At 37.9% G+C, this 19,915-nt stretch overlaps 1 protein-coding gene across 3 annotated transcripts; it reads right to left on the bottom strand.

Annotated features, from left to right (window-relative positions):
* Positions 1–361: 361 nt before the first annotated feature.
* LOC103711116 (potassium channel KOR1) lies at positions 362–19,915 on the bottom strand. Of its 3 annotated transcripts, XM_026806258.2 has the most exons (14): positions 19,485–19,915; positions 17,178–17,466; positions 16,469–16,808; positions 15,862–16,157; positions 15,303–15,383; positions 12,578–12,629; positions 12,376–12,497; positions 6,426–6,524; positions 5,114–5,335; positions 4,727–4,912; positions 3,796–3,871; positions 3,388–3,682; positions 1,397–1,518; positions 362–681 (listed from the first exon to the last, which is right to left on the bottom strand). In XM_026806258.2, exons 1-14 carry the CDS (start codon positions 19,664–19,666, stop codon positions 416–418), a joined length of 2,628 nt encoding a protein of 875 aa, XP_026662059.1. In that variant the 5' UTR covers positions 19,667–19,915; the 3' UTR covers positions 362–415. The 3 variants fall into 3 exon arrangements, with proteins under 3 accessions (XP_026662059.1, XP_026662060.1, XP_008795354.1); XM_026806259.2 differs by lacking the exon at positions 19,485–19,915 and having other exon boundaries at positions 16,469–16,812; positions 17,178–17,296; XM_008797132.4 differs by lacking the exons at positions 12,376–12,497; positions 12,578–12,629 and having other exon boundaries at positions 19,485–19,911.

Genomic DNA, 19,915 nt, shown 5'->3' on the forward strand with positions numbered 1-19,915 from the left:
GGGTGAGTTCATTCAATTCTAATTCATCATTTAGTCTTGTTCATTATTCGTATATTAATAACTTTTTGCTATGATTTCTGAAGTTATCATAAAGCAGCATTTCTTTGGACTAGACCAAGTTCAAGGTTTCAAAGACCCTAAATATCCAAAGAAGACCCCTTCAAAGACCAATTTATAGAACAGTTTCTATATGGCTGTTTCCTAACCTAATACCACACTTTGCCTTGACAGGCTGCAGTTTTGATTACAATTTACAGAGGCCTATTAATATTATGGGAATGTATAGAATGTCGAACACTTTGATTTCATGTCCTCACCGTATCTCCTATAGGCATGCAACATTGAAAAGGAAGGGGGAAAAGGCATGAAACAAATGATAACTATTATTTTATAGAATAATGTGTGTACATGCAATTCAAGTATGCTGGTTGTTATGTGTACTTGTTTCTTGATCTGCAACTAGATACAATTTCTGGCCATCAGATATCATATCTACGTCAAGAATCCTGGCCCCATCTTCTGACAGTATACGTGAACCTGAAGACTTTAGTTGCTCTCTAGAGGATCTAATGAGCTTCTCCATGGTGCATGGGATCCATAGCATGACTCCCTCTCTTCTCTCTTCTTTCGAATCCCATGGGTGAAAAGGAAACACTGTGCACCTCCTTGGATGCATTTTATCTGCATTGCGAGATATCATGGATTATAAGAGATTCAGACAGTAAAGATTCATGGATTATGTCATTGATATTTTGTAAATGAAGGATCATTTTATTTATCTTCAGGATGCTGGTTACAATATTCCAAACCAAACCAAAAGCTAATACTTAAGTAATATGCACAAGAGTACTTTGAGAAGGTTCAGAACTATAGGTGATCCAAATGTTTCTATGGAGTACCGAAGGTCTTGAGTAAAAAGTTTTTTCCATTAACTTCTTGTCTTTAACAGGAAGGGGAAGATCCTTGCCATATTTTACAAAGTGAACTTGATGGCTTTTGTTGAAAGGAAAGTCTAAGTTAAACAAGTGTATAAATGAGTCATTGCAAGGGATGTTTTGTTATGCTGATGTGAGATATACAGCTCTTTGCACTAAAGTGAAGCTCCTTTTCTGGCTTGAGTTAGATGGTCCTTTTTTTTTTCGAATTAAGAAGGCATGTGTTTTCTTCCCATATCAACTGTTCATATGTAGGGTCCACAGAGTATTTTGAAAACCATATCTTTTCTTGTTCGGTCTATCTTTCTCAAGTCCTAGTTTCATAAAAACTTATAAGTCATATAGGAGGACATTCATTCGCTTGACTAAAAGTAAACCAGCAATATCAACAATTCTATGATGAAACTAAATCTTTCAGCACCAACAGCACTATAATTATAATAATAAAAAAAAGCAGCTACCTTGAACTTCCCGAGCACGTTCAGGAAATTTGGAGAGCTCATCAGACTTTGCACCTTCTAGCAGCAGCATCAAGGATTTGTTTCCGCTCTTTCGTGCTTCATCCAATGGTGTAGCTCCCCATCTGCAGTATTAGCAGATGATTAGATAGGACGGTTTTATGTACAAGGTCAATTATGCCAGAAAAAATTGAATGAATTGTTTTGTGTGAAAGGGGATCTCCCAAACTAATGCTCAAATCCGTACCGAGAACCAGAACCATCGGCATATCTCAATTGATGGTCGGCTTTTAACTTTGCATTGATTATGACCAAATCGGAGGTCATAATTTTTTCTATAAACATGATTACACACGAGAGTTCAAAGAGTTGCACATATTCTGGTGTCCTCTCTCTCTCTCTCTCTCTCTCTCTCTCTCTCTCTCTCTCTCTCTCTCTCTCTCTCTGTGTGTGTGTGTGTGAAAAGAGAACCTTTAAATGGGTGGGAATGTGGGATGTTTTATTAAATCACAAAGAACAAAATACACAGGGATGAAATAAGCCTTATCCCTCAAGAACCTAATAATTATGCAAATTACATCAAAAAAACTAAAATGAATGCAGTAACTCATTTATAAAATGAAAAGCTCCAATTTATCCAAAAGAGCTAAACCCTTGATTTTGTGAGGGAAAACTCTTTTCCAAATCATAAATGAATCAACATTAACAACTCATTCATTAATTGGGTTAATTACAGTATGGGGAGTTGCCTTGCCTGATTTATAATATGAGCTTGTCTACTAATAAGACTGAATCTACATGTTTATGCTTCAAGCCTCGAAATGATCTTGCATCAGTTCATTTAATTTTATATGAATTTTATACAAGGACTTTTTTATATAATCGAAAAATATTTTTGATCAAATGATTCTCAAGCTAACTCAAATAATTGGGTGATTATCCCATCGGAATATGGATTTACAAAATATTTTCAGCTATATTGATACTAATTAGTTATCTTGATATGCATCTCAGTTCATCAATATCATTTAATGAACATATGCAGCAAAATGATCATTTATTTGTGGATCTTCTAAACTTATTTATCTAAGTTTTAATGAAAATGTTTTTAAAAAGTGAATTTTTTAGTACATATGGACTAATGTTAAAACTGGGAAATATATAGTCCATTCATTAGTTAGTTTAGTTTTTGATACCCAAGAACATTTAAAATTTTTGTAATTAAGCAAGTTTGATTGCTTGATTATAATGGACTTATTTAGTTGGAGTTTTTGGTTATTATCTGTTCATTTAAATTTTTGGAGTTATTGGAAATTTGTTCATCTTAGACCTTGCATGATCTTTAAGGCATCGCTTTAGGGTTCATGCGGCCATGTTATATAGGCGACTCAAGTGACGGGTTCGGGGCGTGACAATAGCACTTGTACAATATGTGCCCTATACCAGCTAATATGGATGTGTACTTAAAAACCTTGGTCTTTCCAATAACTCTCTTTATCACACCTTTGCTATTACTAACTTAGAAGTACGAAGTCCATTTTCTATTATGTTGACTACATGTAGAATCAGATATCATATAGTTATCAATCAGTTGTACTCCATTTGGCTCCATAGAAAATTACCAGAGAAACCATATCAAAGACTTCTTTGGTAAATCAAGTCAATATTAATATTTGAGAGGACCTAGTACCAAAGCCGCATGTTCATTCAAGAATTAGCATGCCGTGTGACCACAACTGTAGTGTTAAAGTGCAATATTCCATCAAATAAAACTGATTTTTGATACATTAACTTAGAACAATTTCAGAGCACTTTTTTTGGTAAATGACTGCAAGTGTTGATTCTAAGAGATATATCTTGTTTAAAAAAATGCAGAAATATATTACATCCCTGATTCAGAGAATCTTAATTCCTAGTTAAATAGACAATAGGGTAGCTCAAACAATGATGATAAAATAAATTAAAGGCATAGAAATCAAATATTTAAATCGTACCTGTCCATAGCAAAAACACTTGCCCCAGCATCTAAAAGCAACTTTGCTATGAAATATAATCCCTCAGCAGCAGCTATATGAAGCGCTGTGCGGTGATCATAGTCTTTTGAGTTTGGATCAACACCGTAAGATAAAGCTCTTTTGATAAAATCTGAATCCCCCTCTGCAGCAGCTGCACAAAGTTGGCTACCAGCATCTTTAAGACTTAATTGTGCTCCTCTGCTAAAGAGTAAAGAAGCCACTCGATCATGTCCATCCTTGATAGCCTCAAACAAGGGTGTGTTTCCAAAATTGTCTGATTGACATGGATATGTATGAGTGAATGTATATATGTATATAATAAACAGAGGATGTGGTGATGTTTAAATCCACTTAAATATGAAATAAAAAGCGGTCCAACAAGGGTACCAGAAAGGTTAATGTCCACGCCTTCTTGGATGAGAAATAGAGTGATATCTTCATGCCCTCTTGCTGCTGCAAGATGCTGATAAGAAAATCAATTAGGTTAGCATGCTTCATAACTATATGAGTTCAACGTAACATGCTTCCAGATGCATAACATAAAAATGTTATTTTTGTTAAGACAAACCAATGTAGTAATTCTAGCAAAAACAACCATATACAGGAGTATGCACAAGACATTCAATCAATGACTATAGAGATGTCTACCGTAGAGCTTTCTTAACATATAGCTAAGGACTTGAGAGCCACTAGCATAGAGCATACAAGACAGCAGCCACCACAGCAAACCCACTGGCTGAAATGCTTGAAGAAGGAAGGGGGGGGGGGGGGGGGGGGGGGGGGGGGGGGGGGGGGGGGGGGGGGGGGGGGGGTTGGTTTCGTTTGAGTGGTATCAAGCCGTATCAACCTGACAAGCATTGGTGGGCCAGTGGGGTCGATATGCAGGGTACCGCAAGAGACATGCATGCCCCATGCCAGCACCAGCACTGCAGCCTTGTGAGTTACATCTATAGAAAGAGGAAAGCTCGATATACATGCACATGAAATTGCAAGTGCTTTAAGTACACAGATCATACTAATCTCCACAGGCTCACAGACATTTACCATTGGCCTACATATGAGAAGTGGAGTATTGATGTGCATATCATGCAGATGCTTATCACCTTTATAAATCTGTATATCTGATATAGCTCTTTATATCATGTTATAAGAAACATATGTTAAGTGTCATTAGGTCTAATATAGATATAAGCAAAAGAAAAGCTGTCAAATAATTACCATTTTGCAACACATACAGCCTAATCAGATTCAAATGTGCTTTTACTACTGACTCCAAACCAAATTTAAGATATAGAAAATTGTTACCACAGGTCCATACCAAGGGTGAGCGTCCATCATAATCAGTCTTATTAGGATCTGCTCCTGCTTGGATCAAACCTTTAAGGTGATGCAGATCTCCATAGAAAGCATCACTGTTTACTCTTAAAGCAAGCTCAGCTTCTTGCTTAGTGATATGGAATGTAATATCACTTTCCAGTTGCTTGATTCGATTGGAATCATTGCCCTGCAATTTTGATGAAAATATGTAGGTTAATAAGCATTTCACACAAAAATGAAAATTTAAAATCTTACAGAATCAGATATTTCTGCAGGTATGAAGATTGAAATCAATGCCTAACAATTGACTAAAGGCTACCAGTAAAAATGAACAATGTTAGAAGCTATTCAGGAAAGACTTGAAATTTTACAAAAGTTCCAAAATTACCTCTAGAAGATTGTTCAAAATTCTCCGACCATCTACAAAGTAAATTTGTAGAATATTTGTGAAGACTTGTTTATCAATTCGCAAAAGTCTACACAATTCACAAACACGAACAGTGAAAGGCTGAGGAATGTTGCACAAAATCGCAATTTCTCCAAAGGAACTGTTGGGCTGCAGGGTCAAAACTGTATCTTTTGATCCATCTTCACCAATTCCTACTCCTTCCTGCACAAAGAAACTGTTATGACCTGAAGTAATAGATGCATTGCTTGCATATTATGTATAATTTCTGATTTGGCTTCACTACAGATGAACTTAGTTAGATATCCTGGTGTAATTGTATAATTGCTTGATATTATGTATAATTTACACAAACATAGTTAACCTGAAAGTGAAATACAAGTTCTAACCAAGAAAGCAGAAATATTCTCCAGAAATAGTGTAATTGTATAGAGACTCACAGTCTCTTTTCATTCACTAACTCACGATCTTGTTGGGGGGTTTTTGGTGTCACTTTCGGAAAAAGACATGAAAACTATAACAGATAAACTGAAAAAAGTCATATATGTGCTGTTGACATGAATGTAGCTGCTCGAAATAATGCATGTGTACAGGAATCTAAGGGTACAACTGATAAATCATTCAAATTTTTATTGACATTGAGAAAAAATAGTAATATTAAAGAATGGAAATTTGTAGTTTGTCATAGACTCACAACCCAAAATCTTAAGTTATTAGGAGGACCAGCTCAGGCTAATAAAACTATGCAGAACCCTTTTTATTAGTCAATGTGGGATTATGACAATCTCCCTCACCCAATCTTGTGACACCCTTATCATGGTTGGCTCCTAATCAAGTGAAAGGGGTCCACCCATGGCTCGGGTCCTACTCGACCTTAGTATCTCTTAGTAAGGGACCATATGACTGATAAAGGTTGTGACGCACAATGGGCCTGGCTCTAATACCACTTATCACGGACTCACAACCCAGAATTTTTGCTAAACTATGAGATGAAGTTAGAGATAAATCAAATAAAGCAAAATCGCAAGGAAAAATAATATCAGTGCCAACAGGAACTAATTTATTGCCATCTAGTAATGCAAGAATATCTTTGGTCTGTACTAAAATATGGAAAAGTTAATTTCTTCCTTCGTTGTGCCAACCAGACTTCAACAGATGTTTGGAACCCATATCCTCAGCAGTTGCTCAGGGAAGAGATTATGGTTTTGAACACACATGACACAGGAAGAAAAAAAAAACTTTGTTTCATATTGAAAATCGGAGACAAAAGAATGATGATTAGCTATTAGCTTACCAGCTTACCATGGCAGACAAAATATAGCTGATCTACTGCATCTCCCTGTTCCAATAACACCTCTCCTGGAAGGAAAAACTCTTCCTGCAGCTTGATAATCTGCCAGGTCGTAACCATGTTGTTTTAGTTATTGGCCCAAAGAAAATGGAGGAAGGAAAAATATCAAGACCACTGTTTTGAAAAAGGTGCCACTAGTTTCTATAAAATTAAACATGTGACAAAAAGTGACAACACACCAATCGATCATAAGATCAAAGAAACAGGAAACCAGCATCTTAGCACCTCAAAAATAAGATTTTCCAGGCATATCAAAGACCATTACTTATTTATACAGGACAAAACATGAGTAATATTAAATTAACTACACATAAACGATGCATATGATAGGGAAATATATCAGACATTTCCAAATGCACATCACAATCCAATCAATGCCCAATGTTCAACTTTTCCTCCCAAGAAAATTTGATGCAATCCTAAACAGAATTCTTGGATTCATGATAAATTATCATGATTTTAATCAAATTTCTAATATAAATAAAAACAAACGGAAAATGCAGATTGGCCCTGGATAATTGTTGTGGTCAGCCCTCAGGTAAGTTCAAGTCTTAAAAAAGAATGTTTTCTTTGTCCACATTTCTTAAAGAAAATAGAAAACTCCTGCTTGGCAAGGATTTAAATTTTAAACCATATTTTTACACATATACCTGGAAACACAGAAATAAAAAAACATTGCGGGAAATTGTTAGGTTGTAATTTCTGTTAAAAAAAAAAAAAACCTTTTAGAGATACTGCAGTATAGGTAACACATTAGCAATATTGTATTATCGTATTTCCATTTATTTTATTCACACTGAGATTAGCAATTTTTTATCGTATATATTTCAGTTTTGGACTGTAATAGTGGATTGCTGCACTCATCATGGAAAGCAAAGAATCACACTCCAAAGTTTTACATAAAAAGCTATGAAATCCATAGATAAAAATTGATCAAGCATCAATAATTTCCACTACTGCTGACTTTCACAATCAGAACAATCTGTTCCCCGGAGAGATCATGGCCAACAATATCCATCTCACTATTCTTGAAATGTCACTGCTAGTTGCTGGAAAAGTTGTTGTATGGGGTGTTCGGCTGGTTCTTTCCTTTCGTTTCCCATATATGGTCTAGTTGACCAGTTATGGGGCCTTCACTAGCTTTTACTATAGAGTGACCAAGAAGATGACCACGTGATACAAATATGCCATAGTCATAACCTTAAATTATCTAATGAAGATTTACATGCATCGATAATTATGGCAAAGGATGAAACCAGATTGCTTTGCTTCAGGAAAATGTCGCAGGATGGAAAGTATTCGTGTTTCATATTTTATGGAACAAACATCATGTGTAATAATGCAACCTTATAAAAGTCTGAAGAATACCTGAGGGAAATTCATGGGTTGTCCCCTAATTTCTCTTGAGAATTGCAATTTAACATGATATTAACTATTTGCTTTTTTGATTCAGGTCTAGAGATGTATTGACATTGACAATGCTATATGAAAATTTGAGAAAATTGCACAAGAGAGAGGAATACTAGGTGTTAGAGAGACAGATAAAAATTATTAAGAACAAAAATAATATAATTGTAGAGAAAATTATGAAACTAAGGAAAGATGAAAGATAATTTCCGAATTTCATTGAACAAGAATCTAATAGAAGATAATAAAATTACAATGTTAAAGCATGTCATTCATTTCAGATCAAGAACAGAGAAATTTGAGCAAACTTAGAAGGGAAATGGCACTGCAACCAGATTAAAGAGAGAAACACCAATGATTTTCAGTTAACTGATTTATTTTGTAAGATCTTAGCATGAAAAACACTATTAGAGAAGAATCGCGCTAACCCTTTTCTGTGCTCTGGATAGCACATTGGGACATCAAATATACACTTAACTTTTTGGCAATGGATCTATTATTTAAATTGGCAAGAGGTCTTCAGATTCATCCCTGTGAGGGGCAGCAAAATCCTTTTTAAGAGATCAAATTCAGTACCATGAATTTCAGTGGATCTCCAGCCTCTTGATTTCCCTTTCTTAAGTTACCAGCTAAAATATGGCTGGAATTAATTAGCATAACATGCAATCCTCATATAGCCTATGTAGCAGTAACCATGATGGAAGTGCACATATTAGCCAAACTAGAAGGTTATGGGAAGGAGTTGGAGTGAGTGAGAAGAAATTTATTTAAAGAAAATGAAAACAATCTGGGAGAACTAATTTAGCTTGATGCTAGAAAGGTAAACATCAACAGTAAGCAAATGTTTTAATAAATTACAGTTAATTTGCTTTATAGATAAATGTACATTGAAGTAAGATATTAAGACAAATGACATTAAAGATTAGTACTTGCAAGGCTTAAAAGGTACTTTAGACAACCAAAACAACTATCCTTAAGATCCATTTGGCTACATGTGAGTGTGGGAAGAGATGCATATGAGTTTCTTGACTTTGAGTACTTGTGCTGGCTATTATGTATGACAGAACTGAGTTTGTAAAGATGATAAAACTAATATCCTCAACTCTAGCCTACCATAGCCAACTATGATCAAACTTTACTTTTAATGAAACGATGGGAAATGCTATTGAATTCATGTCAAAAATGGTCAATCACATAAAGTTACCATCATCATGGCCAACTTAGTCAAGACTAGTTGTAACTTTACATAGGCACTTCCACATTGCCCATAGTGAGTATTAATTTTTCAGATAAAATCACTTATTGAAAGTGGGTGATAATTTTCAATTACATGAATTACTTGACTTGTTTATGTACATAAATCCAAACTTCAATCACTTACACGATTATGTAACTTCCATGACTATTTTCATGCAACCAAAGCGACCCTGAGCATTAGCTCCTTACAATTGTCAAAATATTGCTAATATTGATGTGGAAGTGTGATAATGTATATTGCATAAGATAGTGCAGACCATGGTCTGCCGTACCGGTCCGTACCGGCCGGTACGTACCGGTCCGGCCTGGGACCGGTACCGGATCAGCGTAAAATTCGGTACCGGTAATTTATTGTTGAAGGACTGGTACGGACCGGTACGCCACCGGTTCGGACCGGTACGGGACCGGTTCGGACCGATACGGGACCGGTACGGACCGGTACGCCACCGGTACGGGACCGGTTTCGTACCGGTCCGGGCCGCCACCGGTACGCCGACCGGTACCGGTACGGCGGACCTTGGTGCAGACTGGTGAAACATCAAGATGATCTTATGATAAATTTGAATAATAGAATGTAATTTAGTGGGATCTAATTTGATAATGAGGTCACGTTTAGCATCGATGGGCAGAAGAACCCAGCATACATAATCTTTTGACTATGAAAATTCTTGGGAGAGCTGAAGTCATATCTAATCAAACTGGAACTAATGAAGTTATGTTTTTAGGGTGTTTTGTGATTACAACGGCCAAAAAGACCCTAAGAAACTATTATTAAGATAGTAGGATATTGAAATGTTATATGGATAAAAAATGTCTGGAAATCTAGAGGTTCTCTGTGAAAAAGATGAATGCCAACAGATGATAATGCTAAAACAGATTTCCCTATGACTAGGACATATTAGATCAGAAATTAGTGCAGACCGGAAAAGCAGGATTCGCACCAGTTAGATAATGTAGAAATGACTGAGAAGGTGTTGGACAACTAAGGTACCCTAGCATGCGAAGCTGGCCTAAATTTGTATTCAAGCATTAGAAAAGAGGAATGAAGAGCCTAAACTAGCGCAGAAGAAATCTTGAGAAAGGATTTAAAAATATTGTATCACCTAGGAGACAAGGAAACTAGGGCCTAATCTGCCTGACGTAACCTAAAAGAAAACCGTAAAAATGATTTTTGTTATCATGAGTTTTAGCTTTTAGATTAAAGGCTAGAATAGGCCTGGCAGACTACGCAACTCTTTGAGTTTACGAGGTGACAACGTAGATTTACAACGGCTTTAATTTCAGCTAGATCAGCCCTAGATCCTCTCTCACTCATGATGAAATCTAAGAGCTTGCTCAAAGACAGCCCAACTAGGGGATTTTACCTCTTTTTGTTAAATTGATTCAAGTGCTCACTTAAAGGTAGGATCCAAAAGTCGCAAAATCATGCTGAGAAAGTCGAAAAGCCACAGACTTTCGTTCACCTTACCAGCCTACGAGAAAGAAGGCAATGAGCATTAAGTTCCAGGTAGAGCAGCTTTATAGGTAGTATTAGTAAGGTACAAGAAGCAGTGGTATCGGGTTAAGCAACCAAAGCTGTAAGCAAGGTTCGCCGTACCGGTACAGAACCTCATACCAGTGCCACACTAGCATAGTATCGGTACTATATAGTACATAGTACGTCTGGCGTATCGAATGTCGGTATGCCACCGGTATCGGTACGGTACCGAACCAGTATGGTATGGTACGCTCGAAGTTCGGTACGGTACAGCATATCATGGTTGTTAGGCAAGCAGTGGTCCTAAGTAGTTAAATTCAATCAGGCCTGCAAGGAAAGAAGAGGGTGGTAAGCTAAATTCAGCAAGAGTGAAGTAAATAGAAGGAAGAAGGAAGTGCAACAAGGGCCCGTCAACAAGAAAAAGGACCTTTACTCTTGTGTTATGTCTTTGAGTCTTGGTTCACTTCGTTCTCCTCTCATCCTATCTTACTTTACTAATAATAATAAAAGAGTTGATCCTACATTCCGTATAGCAATTAAAGTCTAGGGGCATAGAGAACCTTAACAGGGTTTCAATAACCAAAAGTATGTATGCCATATGAGATAGAGCCAAGGTGAAAAGTCAGAAATTAAAGAACGCATTTGGGTCAAGACTATAACGTGCTATTCGGATTTCCCTACCTCAAGAAGCGAGCATCCCTTGGTAAAGAGGACTAATGAGAAGCTAGGGTGTGTATTGATGCAAGAGGGTCATCTTTGATCCCTTGATCTTACCAACCTACTCGACCATAGCCTCAATATCATCCCAAGGTGACACAATCGATTTAAAGGTACTCTTTGTCACCTTCTTAACAAGTTCTATGATCTTAGCTAAAGAAAAGAACGAAAGGTACACCCTAGCCAACGTATCAGCCTTATCATCCTAATTATATATCATTCTTCTATGGAAGGACGGTATAATACGAGGCATACCAGACCATGTTAGAGAGACCATGACAGAAAAAAGGGTGGGGGACAGAGATCCCACCATAAGTTGTTTGAAGGGAGGATGCACATTGCTTCAAATAAAGTGCAACATGCAGCCAACCTGACCTACAGCCTAACCTTCAAACCTGCTTGGAGAACAAGTAGGCTCCTATATAGAATTCCTAATTATATATCATTCTCCTATGGAAGGACGGTATGATATGAGGCATACCTGACCATGTCAGAGAGACCGCGATAGAAAAGAGGGTGGGGGACAAAGATCCCACCATAAGTTGTTTGAAGGGAGGATGCACATTGCTTCAAATAAAGCGCAACATGCATCCAACCTGACCTACGGCCTAACCTTAAAACCTGCTTGGAGAACAAGTAGGCTCCTATATAATTCCTTGGTCCAACCATCAGTGGCAATGAGGATCCTTTATTGAACAAGGACCACATTAATAGAGAGCCTTCCAAAACTCTTTGCTCGAATCATAAAGACCGCAAATAAAATGTTTACAACTAAGATTGAAAATGTACATGACATTTTACTAACCAAGAAATTCATGTAATAAAGTGCTAGGAGGAGCTTGCTTGGTCACTATCAATGATGCAGATATCTGACTGGAATACACACTCTAATCAAGTGCAGTATAAAATATAATTATGTAGATTAAATTGATTGCCCTAATTTCTAGACCTGAATTAAAAATGACATAATCATTTATGTTAAGCATGAGAGCATGGTCTGCCATACCGCCCCGTACAGCCTGGTATGGAGCGTACCTTATCGTACCGTGCCGGAAGAAAATTGGTATAAAACTTAACTTCAAGTCGGTATAAACTCCATACCGAGATGTACCGACCTATACCGAGGTGCGTATCGACTCGTACTGAGACGTACCGACCTATATCGAGGCATACCAATATAAAAATTTAGTAAAAAGGCTAAAAATCTATTTCAGTCCAAGAGTGTACCATACCGTACCATACCAAACCGATGAGGTGCCGATACGGTGCCCGATACCGAGATTGCGGACCTTGCATGAGAGTGATTCATGCAAATTAATATTTTTATTGTTTACTAACAAAACTAGAACATGCTAAATGCAAAGATGAAAGGACTGCTTAGTTAGCAAAGCTTGAATTTAGGTGGAAGGGGCAAAATTGCCCCAAAATCAAGAGAATTTGGATGAACATCATAACAAATTATCTGACAAAGGTTGCCCTAACATAGGACAGTCTTAACAAACATACAAACAAGGATTGATGCTTCTAATCTCAGATATATGTGTAGGATTTGTTGGTTATGATTGATGATGGAGGAAAAAGATTTGATAAATTGATGCACAAATGCAATATTTAAAGCTAACTAATTTTCGTACTGGTTCCATTACGTCAAAAAACAAAAAAATAGGCAAAGAAGTCCTACAAAATTAGCACAAGTAGGATAAACTATAAATTCACTTACATGTTGCATTTGGTTCTTGGATAGAACCTGGTCAAGGACTGGTTATCCACTTAACCATCTAAATAGTCTCATTCTTTGCATGGTTAACTGTAGACAATCAAAGCATTTTAAGCAACTAGCCATGGTTAAAGTTATTTAGGAGGGAAGGAGTAACTGCAACCCCTCTCCAAACCCCAATTTCATTCTCACACTGCCCCCCAGGTGGTTAAGGCACTTTCTTTGCTTTCTACCTTGGCTAGGTTTGGCACATACCCCTTTTCACCATGGCCCTCTTCTATCCCTTCCCCACCCTCCACACGGGCGGTATTGTCCAGTCTCCACAGACCTAGCTAGTTGCTATGGCAATCAGCATAATACCACCAGTCATAAGGGTCGATAGGGCCCAAGTTTGTTTGCTTTCTTTTCTTCTGCATCGGTGCTCCCCTTACCCTTTTCTCTTGCCAGTTAACTTCCCACAATCGTCAACAGCACATATGCCCTTTCTATCTTACCGGAGATCGATTGGTGGATGTGTGTTGTAGCTTGGAGCTTAATTGGCAGCCATAGGCTGTACCTTCTCAACTCAGGTCTCCATCTAATTGCTCACCATGGTCTCTAGATCGGCTTGTGATATTAGTGGTTGGAGACCTATTGTAGCTTCAAAAGATCTTGGAGCTCGCCAATCCTAGTTACTTTGAACCCCGAATTCCTTTTAGGTCAGGTAAGGTCCCAAACCCAGCACTTTTTAAGATGCATGCTAGCTAACTAAGGATGTCATTGTTTCATGATCTTTGTTGATGGCTTTCATCCTACTTGTTGCAGCCACTGTCACTTGTACAATTTTCGGACTTGTTGTCCCATTTTGGGGACTAGAGTTGATACTTGATACTATCATGTTGTTGGAGTATATGACTTATTATCCACCTCTGGGGCCACCACTCCTTCTAGCTGCAAGAAAGGCCTCTATCTGCATGATTCTTATATTATATTTTATATTTGCTACTTCATGTTCTTCACATCACAGGAATATACTCACAGATAGAAGTGGCAATGATGATATAATGGTTAGTAGAGATCCATGTTTGGAATGCCCTGCATCTTTGTGTCGAGCAACCGTGTCTGTATGGATCCTAATGATGACCTTCATAACTGAGCTGCAAATACTTTAAATTTCTATGTCCTAGCCTCCATATGCTATGTATATATGCTACATGTAATATCTTTTTTGAAGCAAAAGGAAGGCCAATCAGCAAATGCTACCCATTCTTATCATTTTTACAATCATGTATAATTGAAATTATTTTGAAAATTTTCATCAAATATGATAATATGGCAAGAAAGGATATATTGGACAGCTAGTGCATTGTTCATATGATGAGTGAAGTCCTTAGCCATTTTCATCCAAATGTAGACAATGCATGAGGGCATTGTTGTCCATATAGCAAAAAAAAATGGGCCTTGACAATGCTTTTTGCAACCAAAGACCATTTCTACCATCTTGGCAAAAAGGTGTGGTTAACTAAGTAGCAGGCTAGCAGCCAAACAACACTTTAATCAAACCTATGGCTAACTGGTTAAGTGGTGACTACTGAGGCTTAACTTGAGCCACCTTGGTTACCTGTCCAAGAACCAAATGCTGCCTTAGAGTGATTATTATGATTTAGTATAATTCTAATCTAAGGCCTAAACATTATTATGGGAAGTTACATGTCAACTTTCAACATAATTTTTATTAAAATTGCATAATCCTTTAATCATCATTAATATAACGACCCTCACCCATCACTTTTTCCCGATCCATCTCCGGCTTCCCTTATCTCTAATTTGGCCTTGTCCCTCATTGTACATAACTAAATCATCTCTTGGTTGTCTACTATGCACTTCTTCAAGTTCAGTTAATATAATAATAAGTAAGACACAAGCAAGCTAAGATTGTAAAATATTTTCAAGTTTAACATTTTTAGAAGTGAAGGATCCTTGTTTTTGTAAGTTGTAATGAAACAAGAAAGTCAGGATATAAATACCAATTCTTTAAGAAATACAAATAAGAGTATTGCAGGACTTAGGCAAGATTATATACAAGCCGGCATCTTAGAAAATGAAATTAGAAAATCTTGAAGATATGGAATAAAGTATTTAAAGTAAACCATTTCCATGTCTGCAAAACCTTATAGAACAAAAATTTCCTATATAATGACTTGGCAAACTTAATATTTATTTGTACTTGCCACTTATTTGAAAACAAATCAGATGAGGCACTTACAATCTGGTGAATGAATTCTTCTGAGCATCCGCTAAACAGAGGAACGTTGTCAATATATGGTTTGTATAATGTTTCGGATATCTGCAGAAGAAACTCATCGCATGAATCAAAATATTTCACATTAAGATATAGAATTTGGCATATTTGAGAGTACTTCAAGCAAACTTGGCTAAGCCTAAGACTGGAACTTATGCTACAACTTGCAATACTTAAAAGGATTCTTAACACTCTTCGCTGATGGAATATTACAACAGTAAGCATGTATATTGAAAAGGAATGCAGGTTTTTGTTGAGTGTTTGGTAATAAAATAGTATGCAGGATAGCTTTCCAGAACCTAGCACTGCTGACTTGCTGTTAATTACCAAAACAAGAATTGTGCAATAGGTGCCAAGGGAGAATCAGGAAACACTTCATATGATAATTCTGCGAATGACATTTTATGGGCTAATTGGAAACAAGTGAGACAAGAAACTGAGGTAGAGGAAGAATTTCCACATAAGTGGATCCACGCTTATATAGGTATGAAGCATGCATTCTTCATACTTCATATTCACAAACCTTAGCACGAATTGAAACTGGGAGATCCTGAAGCACAGAAGCCTCTGTGTAGCTGCTTTCATATTGCAAGCGTACATGACTTTTGATCTGGTCACGAATCTCCTTTCCAAGTTTATTTCTGTTCATATATTTAACCAAGTCTTTCATTCTGTCCCTAAACCTTTCTGTCTTTGATCCTTTCACAATCAATGCAGTCATGTTGCCAATAAGGTAAGCTCCCAGAATCATATCAAAAGAAACATAAATCATGATGAATACCATCTCCCTGGGGTTAACTGCATGTATGTCTCCATAACCTGCACCAATGGAAAAATGACTGAGCATCTTACCAGGAAACAATGATATGAAACAAATTACTAAGAGACCTATCAGGAAGCCCAGTTGAAAGTTTTTTGAACGGCCCTTTTAGAATATACATAATTAGCTGGAGAATATTTACTGATGAAACGTTTGATTAAAAAAACTCTTTATTGTTCTTAACCTTTCCATAAGCCATACAACTAGAATGCAAGAAACACTAACATATTTTCTTTCAGAACACAGTTTTACGGGTCATAATAGTTGATGCTTGGAATTCTATATAGAGAATGGTCAGAATAATATTTACCAACAGTTGACATTGTGACTATGGCAAAATATAATGATGTTATGTAACGCTTTCCGAGATCAATATCCCTGAAGTGCGAATAGCTATAATCACCCAACTTTAAGCTCCCCATCCACGTATAGCCTTCCATGGATGCTGGCAAAGTTGTTGCAAGGTAGTAAAATATACAGGCAGCTGTATGCGTGCAGTAGAGCTCCACAACTATGAGTTTAACAATTCTTGTAAACAAGTAGTTGATGCGGATGTCTTTCTCCATCTTCTGAAAAAAATCTGTGACTTTGCGTACTCGAGTTAATCGAATCCATAAAAGGTACCTCACTTCTTCTTTATTTCCGCATGCCTAGCTTGAGCATATGAGAGAGAGATGTGTTGATCATAAAAGCGAACAAATAAACAGACTACTTCAAGAAGTTAAGCGTGAGGAAAGACAGGTTTTAAACACTTGGAAATATTCTAAATAGGAGGGGGGGGGAGGTTCAAGATTGCACAGGAGAGAAAAAAAATCGAAGACTTGAAATAGAATCCGGCATCGAGCAGGCGAATGGGGAATGAAGCAGTGATGCACCACAGCATTTTTCTCTTTCATGAAATCGAACAAGGTTCTGCTCAACTAACCCGACGCAGGAAGAATGCATCCCCTCTGTTGATTTGATACCAAACCACCCGCATTATACTATATGAGAAAAGGGCAGACAGACAGAGAGCATACCTTATAGATAACATCCCAAGGAAAGCAGCCAAGTAAGTCGAAGACGAAGCTCGACTTCACGTACCGGACAGCAATGGAGGTGGGCTTGTAGATCATGCGGTAGGTGTGAGAGTCACGGTAGGCGACGAGGAACTGGACGAAGATGTCGACGAGGAAGGCCACCTGGCCGGCGAAGTCGAGCCAGAAGAGGTTGTTCGGGAGCCCCCTGAAGAAGCCGAACTCTATCGGCGTGAAGAAGGACGAGTACAATGCCCATACCAGTATAAACCTCGTCCACAGCTGGTACCACCTGCACCACCACCATCATCCCCGTCAACTTTAAAACTCCCGGCGAACAGCCAACGTGATGATCCGCATAAGAACGTTTATGCGGTCCGTCCGCATATGAGAAAACACTCCAGAAATATCATTGTGGTTGCTGATGGTATTAGTTATAATGGACTCCATCCTACCTTACATTTTTAAAACAAATAAAAAATTAATAATTAATAATTAATAATATAACAAATTATTGGCAAGTTGGCAGTGTTACATCATCGAATACGTGGCAACGAGCTAATGGTCCAACTTGCGACAGGTAGTGTGCACGTGTCAACGTTAGAATAGTATTATTATTTACTGGCCTAGAATCGCGGGAACGAAAGATTGTTCCAGAAGGCAGGGGCATACAACGTGACGTTCGGACGCATCTAGCATTATTAATGAACAAGCATCCAACGTTCGGACTCGGTGTGGTACCTCAGCTAGGGTCAGTTCAAATCCAAGGTAGCCCACGGGATCCTCTCATGGATAGCTGTCGGAAATGGACTGCTTCTTTTTCATTATTGACAACCATCCACCAGATAATATGGCAGGTATCTACAGGTGCAAAATTGCGCTGTATAGGATCTATACTTATGGATGGTATTCTCTCTTTTTTTAATTTTTATAAGATGAATAATTCATATAAATCTCAAATAAATATGTCCAGTTGAATTAGAAACCAAAACAATCTAAAGAGGGGTGGACACATTTACATACTATCGGTCCACCTGACCACCTTACCGAAGATGCAATTCAATCTGCCACTCTATTCGTCTTGCGGTAAATATGAGTTACTCAGAAGATCTATATTTCTCCACACATCGCCAAATATCCTCGAGCAGAGATGAATAGTATTTTTGGTTTTGGAACCTGAGTAGCACATATGGGACTCTTTTGTTGTTCTTTTAAGTTAAGGTTTTCTAATTGTTAGCTGGAAAGAAAGTAAAACGAAAAGTTATACGTAGTATGTGAGAATTTATATGAGGAGAAAAGTAGCAGGAATTTAACAGAAAAGTCACAACTTTTTGGTTGTCGTGTTTCTTTACAAATTTTATACAATTATCAACATGTCTCAGTTCATAACTTGAAAATATACTCTTTTTTTAAATAATTCTAAGAAATGAATTTAAAAGTAAGAATAATAAGAGCCAATGGGAATAGAATAGTCATAGCGATGCCCTTTCATATGTCTTGCAAAAGAGCTAATCAGTCGGATGGTAACCATTTATTAAGGCTTGATTAATTGTTAGGTATGAAAAATATTGGACCAGTCCATTGAATTCAGTCCACATATCTGGAAAACAAGCCCCATGTATCTACTTCAAAACAAGTCATATCGCAGGAAGTGATTTAAATAACCAGTTTCCTCCTCTTAAGCATAATCATATGATATCAAACTTCGTTAATTTCTTTTTCCTCCTTCAACCTGGAACTCTTCCGTAGTTAACTTTGATTTCATTATATATATTTTTTAATAAAGAAGGAGACAAAGCCATTCGGCTTTTATTAGGAAAGTAGCGTTTATAAAAATTATCTATAAAAAATTTGCAAGAAAAAAATCAAAAAAATAATAAAATTGATTTCATTATGTGTGCTCCCGGTTTTCGCTCATCCATCGTCAGGATAATAAATTTATTGATAGAAATATCAAATCCACCAAAAATAGTGGCCTATATCCGTCTCATAACCGTCCGATCCAAATGTAACACTATTCTTGCAAATCAGACGGACAGAATCGATCACTTCGATCGCCACGCCGGATTGCCGTGCACGAGACTCGCGCACCGAAACGATCTCCGTTTCTCCCCTTTTCTTGGATAATAGATGACTCAAGAAAGGAAAGGCCACTGAAAAAGGAGTGGCGCAGCGTAACGGATTATTTAACGGTAAGTTAAAGGAAAGGGAAAAAGGGGGGAAAATGGAAGGAGAAGAGAGAGCGAGAGAGAGAGAGAGAGAGAGAGAGAGAGAGAGAGAGGAAGAGGAGGCGGAGATCTAAATACGTACTTGTTATCGGGTTCGATGACGAAGCGCTCGAGAAGCTTCTCGTGGCTGTGCGCCCGGCGGCGGAGGGGACCGATGGCGAAGTCGGAGGTGATCAGGGACCAGCGGATCCCCCGCGACGATCCCATCGGCTCCTCCAACTCGTACTCGATCTCCTGTGACTCATTCTTCGCGTGTGGCGACATCGCCACCGCTCTCCGGCGCCCAACTCCGCCCAGAATGCGTCGCTGCCACCACTGCCGGCGTCCGATCGGATCCGCAAGAACGGCGATTCGAAATGGATGACTGGATTCGGCGGGTCACGAGGGGGAGGTGAGAAGATTCACGTGGAGAGCGATAGAAGAGGCTTCCAAGGTGATGAGGATCGGAGGAAGGGAAAAGAAGGACAGCGTTATCTAGAAGGAGTTCGAAGGGTGGAGGGCCATTTATAGGCG

This window comes from Phoenix dactylifera, chromosome 8 (assembly GCF_009389715.1).
Source record: "Phoenix dactylifera cultivar Barhee BC4 chromosome 8, palm_55x_up_171113_PBpolish2nd_filt_p, whole genome shotgun sequence".
Taxonomy (NCBI): Eukaryota; Viridiplantae; Streptophyta; class Magnoliopsida; order Arecales; family Arecaceae; genus Phoenix; species Phoenix dactylifera.